Source organism: Hydractinia symbiolongicarpus, chromosome 14 (assembly GCF_029227915.1).
Source record: "Hydractinia symbiolongicarpus strain clone_291-10 chromosome 14, HSymV2.1, whole genome shotgun sequence".
NCBI classification, from domain to species: Eukaryota; Metazoa; Cnidaria; class Hydrozoa; order Anthoathecata; family Hydractiniidae; genus Hydractinia; species Hydractinia symbiolongicarpus.
The window spans coordinates 9,734,640-9,756,108 of NC_079888.1; the positions used below are offsets into that span (position 1 = coordinate 9,734,640).

The 21,469-nt window shown below is 32.8% G+C and overlaps 2 protein-coding genes across 3 annotated transcripts; both read right to left on the minus strand.

Annotated features, from left to right (window-relative positions):
* Positions 1-2,753: 2,753 nt before the first annotated feature.
* LOC130625627 (twinfilin-1-like) lies at positions 2,754-10,613 on the minus strand. The gene is made up of 10 exons (XM_057440725.1): positions 10,494-10,613; positions 7,345-7,422; positions 7,201-7,251; positions 6,843-6,970; positions 6,348-6,443; positions 6,156-6,254; positions 5,082-5,207; positions 4,568-4,718; positions 3,835-3,956; positions 2,754-3,314 (listed from the first exon to the last, which is right to left on the minus strand). Exons 1-10 carry the CDS (start codon positions 10,516-10,518, stop codon positions 3,150-3,152), a joined length of 1,041 nt encoding a protein of 346 aa, XP_057296708.1. The 5' UTR covers positions 10,519-10,613; the 3' UTR covers positions 2,754-3,149.
* Positions 10,614-12,449: 1,836 nt separating this feature from the next.
* LOC130624922 (tubulin tyrosine ligase 3-like) lies at positions 12,450-21,356 on the minus strand. Of its 2 annotated transcripts, XM_057439982.1 has the most exons (10): positions 21,245-21,356; positions 20,069-20,189; positions 18,859-19,115; positions 17,527-18,087; positions 16,644-17,190; positions 16,055-16,253; positions 15,120-15,361; positions 14,904-15,009; positions 14,626-14,786; positions 12,450-13,651 (listed from the first exon to the last, which is right to left on the minus strand). In XM_057439982.1, exons 2-10 carry the CDS (start codon positions 20,154-20,156, stop codon positions 12,537-12,539), a joined length of 3,276 nt encoding a protein of 1,091 aa, XP_057295965.1. In that variant the 5' UTR covers positions 20,157-20,189; positions 21,245-21,356; the 3' UTR covers positions 12,450-12,536. The 2 variants fall into 2 exon arrangements, with proteins under 2 accessions (XP_057295965.1, XP_057295964.1); XM_057439981.1 differs by having other exon boundaries at positions 14,626-15,009.
* Between the last annotated feature and the right edge of the window lie 113 nt (positions 21,357-21,469).

Sequence of the window (21,469 nt, forward strand, 5' to 3'; positions counted from 1 at the left end):
GTGTATTACCGAATACTACAAGGTATTACATTGTATTACTGAATACTACAAGGTATTACAGTATATTACCGAATACTACAAAGTATTACAGTATATTACTGAATACTACAAGGCATTACAGTATATTACCGAATACTACAAGGTAATACAGTGTATTACTGAATACTACAAGGTATTACAGTGTATTACCGAATACTACAAGGTATTACAGTGTATTACTGAATACTACAAGGTATTACAGTATATTACCGAATACTACAAAGTATTACAGTATATTACTGAATACTACAAGCTATTACAGTGTATTTCTGAATATACTACAAAGTAATACAGTGTAAAATACGGGATATTACTATGTACTACACTGTATTACTGTATATTACAAAGATATTATGCTAGGCACTAGTATGTATACTAGGCAGTATTATGTGTTAACAACATTACGACGTTGATAAATTGCTTAACGTCGTGTGTCAGATGTCGTTGGAAGAATACGACAATGTCGGATACGACATATTCACAGACTAAATGGATCCTTCCATGAAGTGCTTCCCCAATACGAACATAGCCAGGCCTCGTCACGTGACCCTCCAATACACAGTTTTTCTGTGTGTAATATTTAGAAACATTTTCAAAATTTTGTGCAAAATTATTTTGTCTATAAAGGACATGTGCGGCACTAGGTCTCTCAGCTAGTAATTATATGTAAAGTTATTCTTTGCATAAAGCTAAAAATTAAACCTAGCCACTTGGAAACTTGAGTTCCTTTCTTTTGTTCTTATCTTGATAGTTAGCTAGGTAGTGTGCTAGCTAGCTACTTTTCTAGTTTTATTAAACTTTCCCAGCTAATGAAATATTTCCTTGTCAGTATTATTTTATGACGCCTTTTCTTCTACTCTTATTGCTTAGTAATGCTTTTTATTAAATTTTTCACTTTGAAAATAACATGATACTGATACAGCTCCTCCGCCATTTTAATACGAACAGCTTGTTCGTCACAGACTCGCCACCTCGCCAAAATGTTTTGTATGACGCAATAATTATATGACATATGCACGCCAATCAGGTTTCATATCGGACCAGCCTCCTCCAGGGCCATGTTCGTATCGCCGTCCCGGGGTCAGAAAAGATACAAGATGCCCTGGGAACGAGGTTGCCTGAGTCTGAATTTTGCTATCAAATAATGATAGATCATATTTTACCGGTTCTGAAAACAAGTGTATTTTTCCAATCCTTAAAATATTATCTTCCGTATGCTTTTGTTTGTGTTCTTTCAAAAAAAATTTATCAGACTATGAAAAACAACAAATAAAGAAATAGCTCTTCAAAGTTACGCTTTTTGTACTTTACGAAAAGTGATGATTTCTGGACTCGCACCTTTAATATCATCGAGAGAGAAATATATGGTTAGATTTACAGAAATTCATTGTAATTTATGTTAAGTTGTTTTCTTATTTCTCTAGGAAATGTGTAGCTGACGTTGAAGCTAATTTATTGTGAAAACATACATACGTACGAAGAAAAAAAAGAACTATTCTACTAAGATAACTGTTTCTTAGTAAGACTCATAATATGTTGTTCTTATAATCTATGAAGGAATTCAGGAGGAGGAGGAGTTCTCAGTATTGGAAAAATTTTAGCCTCATGTTCTTATGAATAACCAATGTTTTTATAAAAATACAATGTACAATAAAGCCATAGTAAATGTCAACATTTTGACTCAACGTGACTTAAATTTGTTTGTAAAAATTTGTACTAAACTTCCACAAACGCACTTGCTTCATCAACCTCATTCCCAGCGCCTGTTTTCTATTACTTTCTAAAGCAAACATCCTCCAGAGCAATATCTTTATAAAACAGCTTGATTTGTTCTGGACGAATTTTAGAAAAAACTCTCACGCCGCAAACGCTCTAATCCAAAAGGAGACACTCCACGAAGGACCACAGGCATTTTAGACCTAACTAAAATTGTTTTGTTTTTTCACTTCATTTCTAAACATTTTTATAAAAGCTTACGTTCGTTTAAGATATTTATTTTATTATCCACTTAATAGTCTTCTCTCTACCCCTAAATCACTAACTACACAAGAGGTGTCCACATTTCATATCATCTCGTCAACTCTTCTAATAGTAAATTGTAAAAAGAATTATTTATCAAACTTTTTCAACTCCGATAGCTCTTGTGTCTACATTTTTCTATAGCCATTCTTTAACAACACTTTGTATACTACACTTCCTTGTATACTTATCACACTCACCACGACACACCTTATGTAGCATGCTACATTAAGCACACTTTCTATAGCACACTCCATATTTCGCACTTGCACGATACACTCCTTTCAGCACACCTTCGCCTACCACTCTTCGTCACAACCCTAAAGCACTCTTCTTATAACACACTCCGTATACCACACTCCGTATGGAAACCACACCCCGTACGCCACCAAACCTCCTATGCTTTTTTGCCAGCAAAAATATGTACTTGGGAATTTGTTTGTTATTGACTCTATGTTCCTCCTAAATTTAAACTAGCTGAGTATAAACAAACCAATCCTTTCAAGTCGGTAATTGTTCCACTGCAAGCAATAAGGACGAGTGTTAAAACCGCGAGGCTTTTTTTATTTAATTATAAATGACGTGAACTATACATTATTATATAATACACCCCAAAATATTATTATTAAATTTGTGTAATTTCTAATATGCAAGGAATTATGCTAAATACAAAAGTTCTTTGCAGAAAAAATTCGCAAAACTGTTTTGTACGAAACATGGAATATATTTGGTGTAGTAAACTAGCTTTTTACTAAGAATTTTGTAATTGTATTGAATGACAAAAATTGGGAATAACAACTCTATACAAAACCACAGACAAAACTATTAAATTTCTCCTCGATTTGGGAAATACTAAAAAAAAAAAAAACTAAAACATCAACACTCTTTTTCATAAATTTAAAGCAAGTGACGAGAATAAGGGCCGACTATAAACCGATAAGTGCCCATGTTGCTAGTACCCATGCTGTTAGTATCCAAATACATATTCAGAATAACAGAAAGCAGCGAGTCAAGATTACTCTGTCACAAGTCATTTAACGAATTTAATTACAGGAATTATTATAAAAAAATTAGGCAATATAAAAATAAATCTATTCTGGATTTTCTTCATCATTCGTTTTTTTAATCATTCGTTTCGCTCCTCTTCCACCTGGTGGTTTGGGTTTGGCAAATTTAGGTCTGTGTATGTTCTTCTGTGGATGAATCTCGTCTTGTAGGAAGTCTGCTGTTAGTTCACTTCCTTCTGATATTTCAAGCTAAAATATAGATTATTACTGTAAAATCTTCTTATAGTGAACATCCTTTACAGCAGAGGCTGTCAAGAACGGTTGAAATGAATGACGATCAACCTCTCATAGCAAAATCTCGATGTCCCAATTTACCCCTAGAATTACCGTTTCTAAAGCAGATACGTCTAACAATGGGATACACCAGAATCGATCTACTGTTGTTTGGGCTAAAATATTAGATGTTTTAAGCGGGTTTTTGCGAAAAAAAACCCACCAATTTCGCGAAAACAAACTAGACAGAAATTAATCCACTTAAAGTAATACGTTGCATGCATAATACATAGGTATTTTTCCAAATGAAACTTTTTTAATCGCAATTACAACGCAAAATAGCCAATATTCATCCCAACATTTATTTGCTCGTGCCAAACTATTTTTTAACTATTTCCGAGATAGTGGTGATTTTTAAGGTGGTATAACGATACGATAAAATTTGTTAATCATTTTTCTCTCAGCTGCACACAATTTGAAATAAAAGCCTGAATACCTTTTTCGCTATCTCCATTTTCAAAACATCTTCACAGCCTGATATTAACGTAGCCTTGCATGATGAATATAACATTCTTTCTTTCACAGAACATGAATATCCAGGCATGGAATAAATAAAAACTAAAAAAGAAAGAAGTACGTGATATTTTGACTCTGCTACTAAAAACAGCTGCACTAAAGCACGCTCCTGTCCATCCAGGTGCCCAATACAAAGGACTTGACAACAACCGGAAAATGGTTAGAATTTTTTTCGTCAGCTAATAAAAATTTTAGAACCTTAAGAAAAAAGTTGAGGGGTTGTTAAGGAGGAAACGTTGTGGAGTTGTTGGGGAGGTTAGAATGGGATCCCTTGGTATCAAGCTCTTGAAACCATTCGATTTCTGAAAGGTGTATTATATCATGTCAACGTTCAACTGGAAAACAACAATCATTTTATTATACTCAGTGATATACATCGATTCATATTACTGTACTTGCTGACATGCTTTACCGCAGTTTAATCTCTTTCTTTAGACTGTCATTACTTGAATTTGCGACTGGATTGTTCAAAATGTCTGACTTTTCTAGCCAAACTAGCTCACTCTAGTTAAAAGTAAAAACGGGTTGCTATTATATAATAAGTTTTCTAACCAATCAAATTTTAACCATGTTCCTTGACGCCTTTGTCTAGTAGACACCTACTTTTCACACTGGAAACACATGTAACAACCTAGAAAAGAAACATGACTTACCTATCGACTCTAAATAATCCCCTTCATGTGTATGTTTGAATAAAAAGAAGTGGTAACGAGGTTTGTCTGTTGGTATTTCACCGGCTAGCTGATCGACTTCTAACTCGCATGTTTTTTCCAAGTTGATTATCTCTTTTGTAATATCTATAGACTGGTCAAAAGCAGAAGGTCACACATACTTGTTGGAAATCGAGCAAATAGTTAAATTCAAGTTAGTACGTACAATTCAGAAGATTTCTATTAACATTGTTCATGCTTTCAATCAACGTATGTAGAGAGTCAAATCAAGGTTACAAAATTTACGTCTATCTTTGTACAATCACATTAAAATCAAGTCAGGAAACAATTCAAGTATAACTTTAACGAAAAAAATCCCCCCTTGTTTTTGCTCCCTATAACTTTAGATATGATCCATCTTTTAGGTGTCTTTGTTTAAACCATGTGATTCTTTTTAACAGCAATCACAGAAGCTTACGTCAGAGACACAAATGAGTAGTCAGGTAAGACTTATTACCAGTTGAACGTATGACACCTCTTTCTTTGCAATACGAACTAATTCATTGATAGCAGCGTCATCAATGGGAAAACTAACTCCTGGTAGAGTGGATGCTTTGGTGCTTGAAGATGCATTTAGATGTTGCTGAAATACACAAATACTGTTGATGAATATAAAATTAAAAAACAAAAAAAAAATTTCTAGATTTCTTGGTACCTTTGCACACGCCCTTTGAACAAAATTAGTAAGAAAGTGAAAAATAGTTGTTTGATATAAGGAAACAGGTGTTATGGTAGAACATCTTAGGTGCATTACAGTCACACAAGAAATGCTACAACACACTAAATGCCTATTGAATAAGAACTACTTTGTTCATCACTAACACACTGCATGGCAGTGAGCGGGATTTGATTTGCAGTCCCTAGAACTGGGAGCCGCAGACGAACCCACTACACTACGTGTGGCAATATGTTAGTGATGAACTTAGATAGTTTATCCGGATGGTGTGTATACATAGGTGGCTATTTATCATAGCACATCTGCATTTAAATGTAGCTCAGAAAGCTATTCAAATTTTTAAAAAGTGATTTTATGAAGCATTAGCTAGCAGATTAAAGGGTAAAAATATATAAAAAAAGTCTTAGGCAAAAAAAATGAACTTTTTGCAAGAACAAGTTGTAGGCCTGTGAAAAATCTATTGGAATTCACATGTGAGAAAAATCACAGGAATTGGCCTGTCGCTACCCACAGCTGCCATTTTTGCCTCATAGACCGTTAGCCAGACTTTTTATCAGACTACTCATTACGTGTTTAACCGTCCTTTTTATTCCGCCGAATTATAGCCTGTTTGCTCTTTCGTGTATTTAAAGCACAACTATAAAATTGTGCAGAGACAAAAAACGGGGATTACCAGATAGATGAAGGTTGAACTAGCCAACTACCCAGAAAATGTGCCAAAATCTTCTGGATACTTGTGGTTCGACTTTCATAAATTTATGTGATATCTCAATGCATTGTCAGAAAAGATAATTTCTACAAAAGTAACTATATATACACAATGTCCAGTAAAATGCATGGCGTAACAATACCCACTTGTTTCACTTCTTTTAATTCCATTTCAGCCATTGTAAATGGTGCATCAGCTGCTTTTGTTTCTTTATATTTGTGATACCCAGCTAAGTTGATATCACTCTAAACATTTTTTTTGAAAAAATTCTCATTTGAGAGCACAAAATAATTTTTTGTCAATTTAATTTAATTTGTCAGATAACATTTGACTTTAACCTTGTGTGTTCCAAATATTTCTTCTGTTATATGACCACCTCCAAATTGTTGTTTTAAGGTGCTTCTCGTACCAGCGTACAACATTTTCTGCCGTACCTAGGATAAAAGAAACAATTTGAGAAAAGTAATAGGAAAGAAACAAATCAAAATATAACATCTCCTTGTCTGGTTGGTCGACCAAAAAAATTTCAATTTTCCTACGTAATATTGAAAAAACAACACTTCCAAGCCATGATTTCATCTACATTTAGATAGTGAGAGCTGGGTATAGAAATTCCAGAATTTTTCCTGACTTTTAAATAAATTTAATTTATAAGAATTCCCTAACTTCTGCAGATTTTCCAGATAGCTGGTCACCAGGCGCCTTACTTTCCTGCACAATAAAATTGTGGTTGTGTAATCAGTAAAATGTACAGATAACGAAACCAAAATAGATAGATATGCTTAATAAAAATTTTAAAACACTGTACACTTTTGGAAGCAGAAGTGACCAACCTGGGAATCATCAGGGGAATATGCAATAAACAGCCATTCATATCCTTGAGAGTTTTTAGAATCAAGTCGATAAAATAAATAACAGGGCTTCTTCTCTTCCACCACACTTAATATACAAGTATCATAATCTAAAATACAATTATTTGTGGAAATAAAAAATCACATTATTTACATCTGGTCTAAGCTTATAGTTTAGAAGTACACATGATTTGTCAGGTTTCAGTCAATAGATCAAATCCTCAGGACAAATAATGTTTTTTTTACTTACATTGCTTTAATATGCCACTTAAAAAAACAATTTATTTTATAGTAATTTATTTAGACTGGAAGTATCTTCCCTTTATTCAACTCTTTATACCTTCCTCCCATGTTCCAGATGCTTCTCTTTGATCTAACAAAATCAATTCCTCTAAAAACAGGATTCATAAGTATTTATAAGTTATAAGTAGTACAAAGTGTTTAATGCATTGTGAAATTTATTAAAAATAAAGAAGAGTATTACCACTCTCAATTCCAATTTTCATTAAACGGGTGTTTCCATCTTTAACTTGTGAAAAAAACGTTTTTAAATCTTCGGAAGCTAAACAAAACAGACATTTAACACTGAGATGTATCAAAGTTGTAACTACAAGCATATAACTATCAGCATACACAATGAAAAGTCTTACACTTTTTCCCAATAGTTAGTTCTTTGGGGTAATAATTTCCACTTGATAATATAATATTTTTAAAGGAGCTTCAGGGAATGAGAAAAAACTACACACATGCTGGAAATCGCATGCAAAATACAGTCAAAATAGGAGGCCTAAAATTTACCATGACTTTAATCCTAATGTAAATTACTTTATTACTTTTCTTCCTAAAATTGAGATATAAAACCTATCAAAACAATATTTAGTAATATCTTAGTTTAGCATTATGTAATATTTAGATTTCTTTGAGATACAAGTTTATTTACTTATTCACATGGAAATCAATGTTATCAATGTTATTTGCAGTAAAAAATAACCATACATAAAAGACAGGGTAAAATAGATAAAAAAGATTTCGTAATAAAATATGCCTCTATAAAATTATTTTATTTATTCAGGTTGCTTGCCCAGTCTAAATTATTATAACCTTAGGCAAGCGATTTATTGCTTGGGTGTTATTTTCTTATTGATAGGCTTGTGATCGAAAAAAATAAATTATATATGCTCAAAATGAATAAAAAATATAAAATAATATGCAAAAAAACATTAGATTTGTTACACTTTGGATTGTTTGTTGTGTGCAATTGTAATGAATTGAAAACTTGACAGGTGTTACATGTGTGTTGGCATGTACGATTGCACACATCTTGTGGAATTTACTGCTTTGCAAACAAATGTTTTGCCCAAAAACAAGAAGACATATGAGTGACATTGATTGACAAGAAAAAAAATAGTTTGAAATTAAAATTGAGGCTGTGTGGTCAAGGGCTCATAATAAAAACAAATAATACAAAACATGAATAAAACTCACAACTGAATTTTCTTTTTTTGTGGAAAAGTTTTTACTTAACTGACTTAATTTTGTAGTTATATAGAATCTAATATTTGCGACATAATTCTTGCAAAAATAAGTCAGGTAGTTAATTTAAGAGTTAATGACCTAATCGAATATATTTTAAAAGTAGTCTTAGTTAGCTACATCTGTGACAAGTGGGTAAGTATTAAAACAATTTTGATCATAAAATGGATGTTAGAAGTAATTCCAATAGATTTCAAATCGACTTGAACACTTTGCAGTTTAACAAGGGAATAGACTTTAAGCTGATTGAATTTTTGTTCCACTCTGAAAATATCACAAAAAACACAAATTGCAAATAAGTCGCATGATCGAAAGATCTTGCAAAAGATGCCTTATTTTGGAAAAAAGAAATTTTAGGTATACTGCAATTGCAGTAAAACCGCAACCATAGGTTTTCCCTACTGGGTGTGCTACTCAATCGATGTTTGAGCTGTCTGTCCTGTAAAGTACACATAATTTGGTCCCAGTGAGATTAATATGGTAGATCTTAGATTAAGGCTAAGAAAATCATGTCATAGCCATGTTTAAGAGAAAAACGAAGAAAGTTTAATTTGAATGCAAAACTAAAAACAACTTGTGCATATATTATACAGCAAACAATCATGAAGATCATTCATGTAAAAACAATCATGGAGACCATTTCTGCAAAAGGACATTGACAACATAAAAAAGGTCCGGAGAAGATTTACTAGGATGATCACAAGTATTGGTCATCTACCATACAAAGAAAGACTTAAATAATGTAATTTGATGTCTCTTAAAATGGGGAGATTAAGAGCTCACTGATTACTTTTTAAAACTGAATGAGAAAGCAGACTTCCATTACAGGTCACTTGGTCTGAAAGATTATTCCACACTTTTGCAGCTTTAAACGGGAAGACTTTTGTGTCAAATTCTGTGTTGACTAAGGGAAGTGTGAACCTGTTTTTTGAAGCTCTTTTTGTTTGGTGATTGTGGCAGTATTTGCCAAAAGGAATTTTGAGCGCATTTCAGGAGCAATGTGATTCATGGCTATGAAAACTAATATATATGCACCGACGTATCCAGAGAGGTTTATCGGTATGGGATCACAAATTCTTATCCCCCCCCCAAAAAAAAAAAAAAACTAGTAAATTAAGTAAATATAAGCACTAAGTAGTATGTTTTCTTCAACATATTTGTGATCCTTTAAAATGATTAAACTGCTTGGATTTGATGTACATGCGTACATTTGATTGTTTTGAATTCACGAACCTACCACCATCTTTACTCACTCGTCTGTTTCAAAATAAATCGAGTGAACGATAGCTTCAGCCTATGTTATAGACCCAACGCTACATCTGTGAACGTAGGCTAGTTGAACGGTTTCCCATCAAAATCAATACAGCCCTGGGGACCAGGTTGGTAATCACAAATTTATTGGTCGATATTTGTATGTTTTCAGTGCTCAAACAATATGTAATAAAATGGCTGTTTTGGAGTGCCTCAAAGCCATTTTCCGGCGATCTAGGGACCTCAAAACCCAAAATTTCCCCTTCGGCACCAGCCTCATGGAGATACTAACCTAAGCAAAAAGTTGGTTAGTCCCAAAAAACTCTGGATACGTCACTAATATGGCAAATTATTCAGGCAATATTGCCTCTCTTTCCAAAGGACACATTTAAATCGTCTTTTTTAATTTTCCCCTACCCCTTTAGTTTTTTAGTTTTCCCTATCTACCTTAGATGGAACAAGCCCATGTATGACGAGGAGCAGTAGTTGAAATATGGCATGACAAGTGCTTGACACTTCACACACACACAAAAAAGATGCAAGGTTTCAACTTTAGAATATTTAATTAGTATATATTTTTATATTTATGTCAATAATGTGCTCTTCCAATTGCATTTTTTAATCAAATGTTACCCCGAGATATTTAATTCAGCTGTCTTTACTTGGCCAGGTTTTGCTGCTAGCTAGATAAAAACAACATTTTAAGTTTTCTATTCAGAATTAATTCAGGCAATTTCTTCCCCTGTAAATATTTGCCTCTTTACTGGTATTTTTGGTAAATAGTCTTAAGAGATGGGTACAGTTAAAATTATGTAGCGAGTTAAAATAAAGATATTTGAAAAAACGTACCTTGAATTCCTGTTTGATGTGACATTTCTGTGGTGACGATTTGTAAAAAATGGGTTGTTTTGAAACATCATGCATCATCTTCAATCGGCCTCGTTTTAAAACTATTTTTTGGGGGCGCACAGGGGTTAAAAACACGGGGCCATTCACTAAATTCTAGTTGCAAACTTTACAAAAAGTTCAACGCTTTTCTTTTATACAAATTTATAAAATTCTCACCAGCCTGGTCATTATTCCTCTTTTTCTATTGTTCTTAACAATAGATCTATTGCTTTTAACCTGAAATCTCACCCTGAAAACATATTCTTAATTTTTTTAAGAACTATTGTTTAGTTTCAAGAATTATGCCGTATCGACATAAATTATTCTTCTTTCTTCCGCCTATCGATCATGCGTACTTGATATCTCAGTAGGCGGGTAAATTTTTATTTTGACGCAAATAAGACTATGTTCACACATTGCGGATAGGTTTTATTTCGGAATCGTTTTGTTCCGGAATGACGTGTGAACATGTTTTTCGAAAATCAGAGGAGCAGAATCATTCCCTGTTTCGTGTATCGGATAGCTTCGAAACCGTGTGAACGCAACAAAAATCATTTCGGAACGACGTCTATCCGCATGCTTCTTTATTACCTTTCTTATATGTTTGCTGGCGCAACACATTCTAACTAAAAAACGAAAGAGAAACCCTGGGTACGAGACTTAAAATGTTAATCAATTGGCAACATAATTCTTTGGCTGATATTAAGATCGAAAGTGAAGAAATATTTTTAATCCTTGCCTCTTTTATAATGGCTATTGATAAATAAAACATAAGAACTAGAAGTTTTAATTTTCAGATTCTGGAGGACAGTATTCCCCGCCATCTCCTATTACAAAAAGCTATAAAATAGGCCAGGGGTGTGCGTTTTTAGATAATACCATTCAAAAGTCTTCGATATTCTTCAATTTATCGAATTTTTTGACCGGAATTTGTTTTAATCTAGGTAACCCTAAAGATTGTAAATTATTTGCAAGCATAATTAAATCATAGTTCAAACTAAGTTCGAAAATTTAATACTTTGCAATATCCTGAAAAATTAAAATAGTTCATATTGACTATTTATACCTTATGGAAACTTCCCTGACGTGTGAAAGAAATTGCTGTTCTTCTTGAGTTTTTTTCTGACATTTTGACAATATTTTGAAAATTCGGAACAATTCCCGACATTCCTGACAGAGCGAGAGACTCTGTTTAATAAGGTGTAAAATACCCGCTTCGTTTCCAAGATTTTTTACTCAGATTGAAAAAAACGATGAGAAATTAGAACGTCCATTATGTTTTCTTTCACTCAACTTTTTTTTCCAATATGATGATCGTAATATAATCCCCTGGAAGGAACGTTTGTAAATAATTAGAATAATTAGAGATAATTATTCCCAAGTAATCTTCAGCAGTCAAAAACGATAATCGCTGTCTGAAATAAGCGCAGACAATAAAGTTGATGTGTTTTTTATGTCATAAGTAATGAGAATTTGAAATCAGGTTGGGATATGCTGATGCGAAAAACAAAGTCAGGCTTAGGGCATGCTTACGTTATGCTTAGTGGAGCATGAAATTCAAAACTTGAACGTTGTCTTATGGGATAGCAGAATATAATGAATGGCTCTATTTTTAGCTTTATAAGAACAACGACAAAACTTAAGGTATATTTACACAAGGCCAAGTTCAGAAAATAACCCATAACACGAAATAAACGCACATCAGAAAGATTCATCAATACTGGACTGGACAATATGCTTAACATGTGTTTTAAAAATTCTGAATGTTTACAAGCGTTATGCTTAAAAAAGATGACATTTTCCTCGCTGGCTTTAAAATACCTTACCCGAATCAATTTCTGATGCTTAATTAGCGAGCTAAAAGTGTGGGTTTGTATTGTACCCGAAAACAGTCAATTCAATTAAAAAAACTAGTAATCGAAATATTTTAACTTAATGAGTGATATGACGCGTGAAAATTTCTACAAAAAATTCTGTAGTTGGCAAAAATAAAATACACCCTTTTTATCCTGCATCTTTTACCTGTATATTACAACCTGCTTTCACATAAATATCTTGCACTCTACTTTTGTCATAGCGATTTACAATAACTGGCGCATAATTGTCTTTTATTTTGATTCCAGTAATATCTCTCGCAGCTAAAATACCATATTGTTTGGTGTTCTTTCCGCAAGGCTTCTTTTTCTCCATTCTTCCTTTTATATCTTGCATTAGAAAAGGAGTCTTTAGTTTTTTTATGTCGTACGATTCTATTTTATGTACAGGCAGGTCCATGCTTACTTCATCGGTTTCGCTGCAGTGACTACAACATCTCGAATGAAGTTTCACTGGATTTAACATTTCGATACCTATATTTTTATCTTCGCCTGTCTTAGTTTGAAATAATTCGGCGACCGTAACGTTGTGATATTTCATATTGACTTGATCTGCCTCGCTTTTTAATTCTTGGATGACAATATTAAGTTTACTGGGTGAGAAACATTTCATTTCACCAGATGTTTGAGAAAACTGCTTTTCTTTCGCATTCTCTGCGTTTAATAATGGTTGCACATCAACTAATGACCCCAGGTCTTTACTCGAAAACGTGGATTTTGATGTGCCTCTTTGAGTTTTTACATCATTCTTTTTAGGCTCTGCCAAACTTTTTTTGACAAGATTTCCTTCCTTTGTGGCTGTTATTGACATGGCGCTGTCATCTGGTTTGACTCTTGTTTCCATTGGTTTTATTCTAGTTCTGTTAACGTTCTTTAAAGATGTTCCTTCAACTGCTATAGTGCAACCCATATAACTCGGTATTACAACATAGGGGCGTTTAAACGCAAGTTCGAATCTACCAGTATCACATAACTTATTCTCACGCCGATCGAGAACAACTTTCAACGTATCCTCTATAACATTACGACACAAAATTTCGGTTACCGGCGTGCTAGCTCCCAATGCTGGGCTGGAGTTGATTTCGATCAACCATGGTTGTAAATCTTCGCTTAACATGAAATCGGCTCCGTACAATTCGAACGCGTTTTTTCGATACTCTAATGAGTCTTGACACGACTGCAACACTGCTATGATGGCATTTTTCATACCAGGATAGATAACTTCCTCCCAAGCTGACTCGTACCCTATATGTTATATAGATGGTTTATTTTTGTTAAATTAATTTTTACAACACAATACAATTTAGTAGAAACAGTAGGCATAGCAGGCACCAAGATGTCTTTTTTGCACGAGGTTCAACATTCAGTATTGTTTGATTGTAAGACGTGCTTAGGAAAATTTACAGCTTGATTGATACGCCTAAAAACAGGCGGAGGTATTTTCAAAGTGTAAGTACGTTTTTTATATGCAATTCTATTTTTCGTTTCAACCTCTGTTGCTAAGGGCAAGATTATTTCTGATCTGACCCTTGAAGTTGCTAAGGAGTTGCCAATCGTAATATTTAGTCTTACACCTGCTAATTTTAATGTTATTTTGTCTGGAATAAACCAAGCGAAGAAAAACTGTTTTACAGTTAAGCTTTGGTTGCATAATCAGGGTGGGAACTTAAAACTCTTAAATTTTGAAAATATCCCTGATATTTCTCAAATTTCCTTCCAAAGTAGATTTTTTAACATTTTTCTCCTCAATTTTCCAAATCTATATGAGTTGTCATATGTTTTTATTTTCAAAAAAGAGTAAAATTGCCACATATACATATTCTTTACTCTTAGCATTACCTTATAAAGATTTCGCCAAACATTCTCCATTATTTTGGAAAAATGTCCTCAAAATGTTCTCAATTTTTTAATGAATATTTGACATTTGACACTATAAAAAAACTCTTGTTAATTCTTCATATTTTCAGCTTGGCCAGTTGCTAAGCAGTAACATAAGTTTAGACCCCAATCTCAACCTAAGGCCTGAGCAACTCGAAAAGGTGCAACACACGATCAAACTAAGGCTTGCTCTCTTTTATTGAATCTTTGCCTAGACTTTGCCAAGTTGTCTAACGTTTTGATTTTTTCAGATACTCTGGCTCGCAACAGAAAGATTTAGTTTACACCCAATAGAAGATTGAAAAGTGAATGATAAAGAAAAACAACAACAACATGCCTACCTCTTTTCAGCAGATGCATTTTAAATTCTTCACTGGTCCACATGTTAAAATCTGGTAAATATTCCGATCTTTCTCCCACTTCATAATGTTTTTGTATTGAATTGTTGGAGAGATGAAATTGCGCATCGAGGTTGTCCAAAGTAAATTCTTGGCCACAGAATCTGGGAATGAGCGAATAAATAAATGAAAGAATGCATGAATGAATAGATCGATCGATTCCAGCAGAACAGAAGCAACAAAAACAGGAGGCTAGCAACATAGACAAACAGGGGACACACCTGATGTAACTGTCTTGATAAAACCACAACATCAATGGGTTCCAATCCGTGACGAGAAACCATTGTCGAATATCAAATTTTGTTCGATACACGAGAAACGGACGTTCTGAAGTCATAAAAAAGTACTTTACAGAAGAATAAAGAAATCCAAAAACAAACAAACAAACAAAAAATAAACAAAACAAAAACAAACAAACCAAAAACATACAAAAATACCTATGTACTTTTGAATCACCCATTTATTTTCTTTATTCGATATATTACCAACCACATTTAAGATTTCATCCAATCGGTTTTTTATCTCAATCCCTCTTCCACGTGATTTGGCACCAGGCTTTAAAATCCATAAATTTTGGCATCCATCAATGGTAATTTGAGGGCAATATTTTTCCATCTGTTTTACAACATTTTCACATTCTTCAGCGTGTAACCAGGCGTCAGTTACCACAGCACCTTGGCTAAAAAAAGTGTCCGTGAAACTATTTTGAAAAAGAACCTTCATGAATTATCTTAAGTTTTAAAGTTACATTCTCCACTTCGTGACAACTCTACTGCGCCTTCAAAACAAAAAGTAAATCCAAAACACATGCAAGTATGGTTATTAGTTAATGTCAAGTTCTTGAACACTTTAATTGTGTAAAAGACATCTTTTGTACTCATCCTGGCCTATAATGTCTTATTATAAACTTTGGTTTAAAAATCATTATTTTTTAAATTTTCAAACCCATACTCTCATGTCTCATACCACGGGACGTCTTAACACCTTAACATAAAAACACTACTCGATTTTTACTCGGGGTTTAATAAGCGTCAAAGAGTCAGTCATCATAAAAGCTAAATCTACCATTTCGACTTTTTTATTAATACCACCTTGTGACTAATCTGACTCTAATTCCTTGGCCAATTTTTAAAGAGCGCCCCAGCGAATACGATGAGAAGGCGTGCGTTTTTTTGGTTCGAGACGTCCGCGTCTCAGAGAAGCAAATAGTTCCTACTTCTTCGTAGCTAAGATTTCGCTGTAAAATCTAATAAAAAGAAAGACAAAAAAGCCATTTTTTACTCGTTTAGATCCGCCATTTTAGTTTTAGCATCTTTTTCGTTTCTTTTTAAAATCGAAAAAATGGTATGAAGCGACTTCGGTGAGAACTTACTGTGCTATTTCGTAGTAATGTTTAACTATTCTTCTCCAATTAATTTCATCCATGTCTTGATCATCCTGTACGTAGTCTTCTTCTATTCGCAGGTGTTGTTTTAAATCGAGGAATTTGTGACACTCCTTCATCACAAGTAGCATGACACTTGATGGTAGAAACTTCACCTTTTTTGTATTCTTCCTCTTTTCGCTCTCACCTGAACACGAAGATATGAATTTTGACCGTTTATAAGTAGGAAAACCGCAACAGTCTCTGCCTAGCGACCACCAATATCCACACAGTAACAGATCAACACAGGGAAGAACAGTAACAATGCTTTAATTCGATTAGTTCTTTTTTTTCTTAAAAATATTTTGATTGAAATAACTTCACGTCGAATTGGAAAAGGGAAACTGATTTGTTCTATTTGTGGAAATAGGCTTTAACTTAACCTTTTGTTCTATTTGTGGAGACTTAACTTAACTTTATTTCCAGAACTTCTTCTTCTGTCTGTTCCTTAATTTACGTTAACGATTTTTGGAATTCAATTCCCATCTGTGCTTCAAATAGGGTTGGCTTTTATCACTGTAAAAACATTTGAACTTACCGCTTAAAGAATTTTTTTCTTCTTCATCTTTATTTGTTTCCATTTCCCTCCACATCTCTTTGTTTAAAATAACAATTTTTAAAACGCTTGTAATCGCTGTTATACGAAAGTCTTGTATGAAACCCTCTTGTTCTTCTAAGCAACATAATCGATAACATCGAGGAAAAAACGCGAGAGAATCCGTCTCAACAAAGTGATGCACGTTTTTCAGACTAGAGCACAGACCGGATTTTGTTGTAAAAGAACCGGCAGACGAGTAATGGTTCACAATTTGATCTTTATCTAAATACTGATGACGAATTTCATCGTTGCGTAGTGTCCATATAAAAGAAGGTTTCGAGTTTCTTACCATTCGTGACATTATACCGTACTGGCCATCACACAAAAAGCTGTTTTCCTGAATATTCTCACTGGTTTGGCTTTCTTCAATTTTGTTGTCCAGTTTAAGCATTTCGTCTTGCTTAAATTTTTTCTCAATCCAACCACGCCTTCGCAGGGCTGCTCGCAATGTGGCATACGGACCATTGCAGACGAATACTTTTTTGTTCTGACGAAGAGAGAGGGAAGAGAAGGAAATAAAATGCTTGAATAATTGACACATTGAAACAGCTATTCGCGAAATTTACGAATATCAATTCCTGTGAAATTTGGATTTTTTTAATTTTTGAAAACGCTTTTTTCTCCAGATTTACCGAAAACTACATATATATGTGTACTTTACTTAGACAGTCTATATTTTATGTCCCTGATAAGCGGTATAAATATGTCATCAATTATAATTTTCGAGATTTGTTAGAACTTGTCAAATGCGCAAAAATTTCTGGCAAAAATTAGTTCCCGCGAAAATTAATTCCCTTAAGGTAGTCTACTGCATAATCATTACCTTTACAGCCTCAGTGGAAATTTTCTTCATGTTCAACATATGTTGATGCTTAGCGTCCAATTCTTCCGTTCGTTGAGGGAAAGTAAAGCTACGGACACGACGCTTAGCCAACATCTCATCACTCAGACGCTGAGAATTTTCCTTTAATTTTGATTGATCTTTACCTGAACTTTTTAAGTCTGGAAAAACATTGTTTTTAACTATTGTGTTTTGATGTTTTCTCTCTGATTCCCTAGGCGGTGCAGTTGGGCAGAATGTATTATTTGATAATTCTTGATGCCTTTCTTTGCATTGTGCAACTTCTGAAGGTTTTGTAGCAGATGGTTCTTTCAAAGAGGGCGCCATATTACTTTTTGTTCTTTTTGATCTGTAAAGCTCTGCAGAGTCAAAACTTTTCGACATTTTTTGTTTTTTTCTTCCCTCTTCTTTAATTTTCTCTTTAATCATAATTTGTTTAAGATTATCTGAACTTTTCACATCCCTGGTCACACCTTCTATGTCTTTGGTTTGTACAGGTGAATGACGGAGGTTTGGATGTACTGTACTTGGTCCTTGTTCAATCTATAAAAATAAAATGAAATACTAAATTATAAATAACTGAAAATTTAGTTAAGGGTTGGCTAGTATATAGTTTTTTTCTTTTATGTAAAGCTTACATGAATTTTTTTTAATTTTTTGTTTGTTTTACCCTCACACAATTTCAAAAAATATAATATTGGAAATCAGATAAAAAAAAGACACGGTTTTTTATAAGGAAACCGTTTTTGGACCTGAGGCTTAATTTTCTTAGTAAATGTCTGAATATAGGCTCAATTTTTCTGAATTTTTTCGTAATTTTCAGACATTTTCTGTATTTATTAAAGTCTTTCGTTATTTTCAGGATAGGTCTTGTTAAGATGATCATTTGATTGTAAAAAGAAAGTTGATTGTGTTGTGTTTTGAAATTAATAGTGATTTAGTAACTGTAAATGTAAATATTAGGTCTTCAAAAATTGGATTTTCTTAAAATTTTCTCAAGATTTTGAGGTTTTTGTGGCCCATTTTTTTTTTATAAAAAAATGTGTAGAAAAGAATTTTTTTTTCATAGTACAACCTAAAAGTGAAACTAACTCCATGGGGTACAATTTCCATTTGTTACAACATGCCGAATATGAGTTTCCTTTCATTAATTGAGAAACAATTACTAATGTTGAACCTCCAGCTTTGTTGCAGAAAACAGTCTCACAGGTGTAAACCTAGTTTTCCTTGAAGTTTTCTCATCGAATAATAAATAAAAAAAATAATAAACAATTTACAAGGTAATAGAAAGCTGGTCAAAATATCAGTACATACCATCTGCTTCTGACGCTGCATGTGAATGTTTTGTCTTTCCCAGAATCCAATTTTTAATTTGGCTGCAATTTTATTGCTTCCGTCACTAACTTTAGGTTGAAATAAAAAACAGGAGTTGATTTTTTGATGTTTTTCTTTTTTTCTTCTTTGTACAATTGAAGTTCGATTGTTCATTGCAAGCTTTAGACTTGTTGGGTTCAATGTAGGCACAAACGTCAACTGATCTTCAAAACTAAGCTTCGGTTTTGCTGGACTTTCTAAAACAAATTTGTATTTCTCAATAAATATCCTGAAAACGTTTGTAATTATTTGCTAGATGATTTTATTGTACAGGATTACTATACGATTCATTTTCCTTACTGGAAAATCAGCATTACGAAAGGTAGTTTACAGAGTGATTTCTCATAATGATAAACTTGACCTTTAAGGTCCAGATTGTTATGAACAATCAGAGTTAGTTTAAAGCATTTTAATAATCAGAAGTGCTTCAATAAAATTTAGGAATTTAATATTTAAGCGGCACTATAGGCAACACCAACCACCTCTAAGAAGGCACCCAGCCACCAAATAACACTATAATAACACTATAGATCCACTTTCTGACATCAGTTTAAAAATAAAAATTACAAAAAGGTTCTGTATTAGTTTGAGGGATTTACGTCAACAACAGCTTAACTTCCGTTTTTTCTTTTACTTTATAATATTCTTTAGTATTTAGTATTTTTATTAAACTTTTCAATTGGTTAGTTAAAGGGATCCAGAGGTATAAAATGATGTTGGACTTATATTATAGAGCTTAAAAAGTTGATTAACAAGACTTTTTAAATTCTTAAAACGACACTCGTTTGCTCGAGTATCATTTAGTCAAAAAAATTTATTGTAATCAATTCACCTTTATAATATCTATGCATTGATAAAGTTTGAATGCATAACCCTTAGCAGGTCTAAAATTACTGATGTCAGAAAATGTCAAAATTTGCTATTACTTAAATATGACATCATAATTTATGCAACATAATTAAATCTAAAAAATTTTTAAATGTGAATAACTTGAGAACGAAAAGAGCTTTTAAAAATATTTAAAAAGACTTGTTAACCAACTTTTTAAGTTCTATAATATAAGCCCAACATTATTTTATACCTCCTGTTCCCTTTAAGTTAACTAACTCAGCAATAATTTAAACACATCTTATTTATTTAAACATCTCACCTGATAGAAGTTTGATGGACTTTGTCTCCTGTTGTTTACTTGTTGATAGACAATCATTTTGGTCAAGATGTACAGTAGCTTTTCCCATTGAGTTGTTGTTCTGACATATATATACTTATAACTACAATAAACGAAAATGAATGTTCTGTAAAAAAAACAAAGTTACAAAAATTAAAAACAGTTTATTATGTTGCAGGACAAATGGTAATATGCAATTAATCATTAGTTTCTTTTGCAATGTGAATTTTAAATAGTATGGAAAAATATAATAAATAATGCATAATACAGAGAATACTGGGTGATTAAGTTCTACATGTATTCACAGAGAATAATAGTATTGTGTTTTTTAAATCTTGCAATTAGCCAAAATAGGATAAATATTTTAAAGACCCAAAGGAAAAAATATGAATTTCTAAAAAAACCTTATATAAAAAGACCACCCACATAGAAGTTAGAAAATAGCATTTATATTTTTAAAAGTATAACAGACAATTACACTAAACAACTATTTTTCAAAAAGTTGTTATTCAAACATTACACAAGGGGAACTAATCTTTTTTGAAAAACAATTATATATACCGTAAACAGGAATAAAATAAAATGTGATTCACTTTTTATGCAGAAAAAATAAAAATAAAAAATGAAAGTAAATGAACCATATTTTTAATGTGTATGTATTATTTTATGTTGAGTGGCTGGACTAAAAGATGTAAAAGTGTATTAAATATATATATAGTCAAACCTGACCTAAAGTGGATAAAGAAGTCTTATATTGATATAATTTCTGGTCTAAAAGTGATGTATGTAAACTTTAAGAAAGAAAATATATTAAATGCTAGTTGATCTGTTATTTACCATCAAATTATAAATGTATGTGAGAATAATCAAACTGTACATACTTTATATATCATTTAATTACTGGTACTTTGTTAAAAAGCTGTAGCTAATATGTTACATGTAAAGAGTCATGTCTATAGTTCATTTACCATTCTTTATTGCTTTTTTACATAACATTGTAGTGGAGACATTTGCCATAAGTAGATTACAGAATGGTGCCTAGAGGCTAACAATGAATAACTTTTGTCACGCTTCACTGGCTTTATTTGTAATAGTTAGACATCCCTAATCCTCTTTTTTACAAAAAAAAATACAAAGCTTTACAAAAGATGATTTTACCATAAAGTTTCTGTAAAAACGTTTAACTACTTTTTGTTTTCTCAGCATTTTCAAAAAATCCATGTCTTGAAATATGCCACGCGCGATAGAACGTATTAATGCGCCATGTTTTTGAAAAAAAAATCAAAACAAGCCAAATCGGGTTACCTTGCCAACACTTTCGGTTTTGGTTTCGAGATGGTTACAGCGGAAGTAATTTTTCCAAAAAATAAATAATAAAACGTA

What these genes read in the sequence shown, in the direction of transcription:
- LOC130625627 (XM_057440725.1), bottom strand. Translation starts at nt 10,518, where the DNA reads ATGTCACATCAAACAGGAATTCAAG. An exon ending in ACATCAAACAGGAATTCAAG is followed by an intron (nt 7,423 to 10,493) that starts GTACGTTTTTTC and finishes TGTTTTGTTTAG; the next exon opens with CTTCCGAAGATTTAAAAACG. An exon ending in GAAAATTGGAATTGAGAGTG is followed by an intron (nt 7,252 to 7,344) that starts GTAATACTCTTC and finishes TCCTGTTTTTAG; the next exon opens with AGGAATTGATTTTGTTAGAT.
- LOC130624922 (XM_057439981.1), bottom strand. Translation starts at nt 20,156, where the DNA reads ATGGGAAAAGCTACTGTACATCTTGACCAAAATGATTGTCTATCAACA. An exon ending in TTTCCACTGAGGCTGTAAAG is followed by an intron (nt 17,191 to 17,526) that starts GTAATGATTATG and finishes TCTCTTCGTCAG; the next exon opens with AACAAAAAAGTATTCGTCTG. An exon ending in AGAAAAAAATTCTTTAAGCG is followed by an intron (nt 16,254 to 16,643) that starts GTAAGTTCAAAT and finishes CTTCGTGTTCAG; the next exon opens with GTGAGAGCGAAAAGAGGAAG.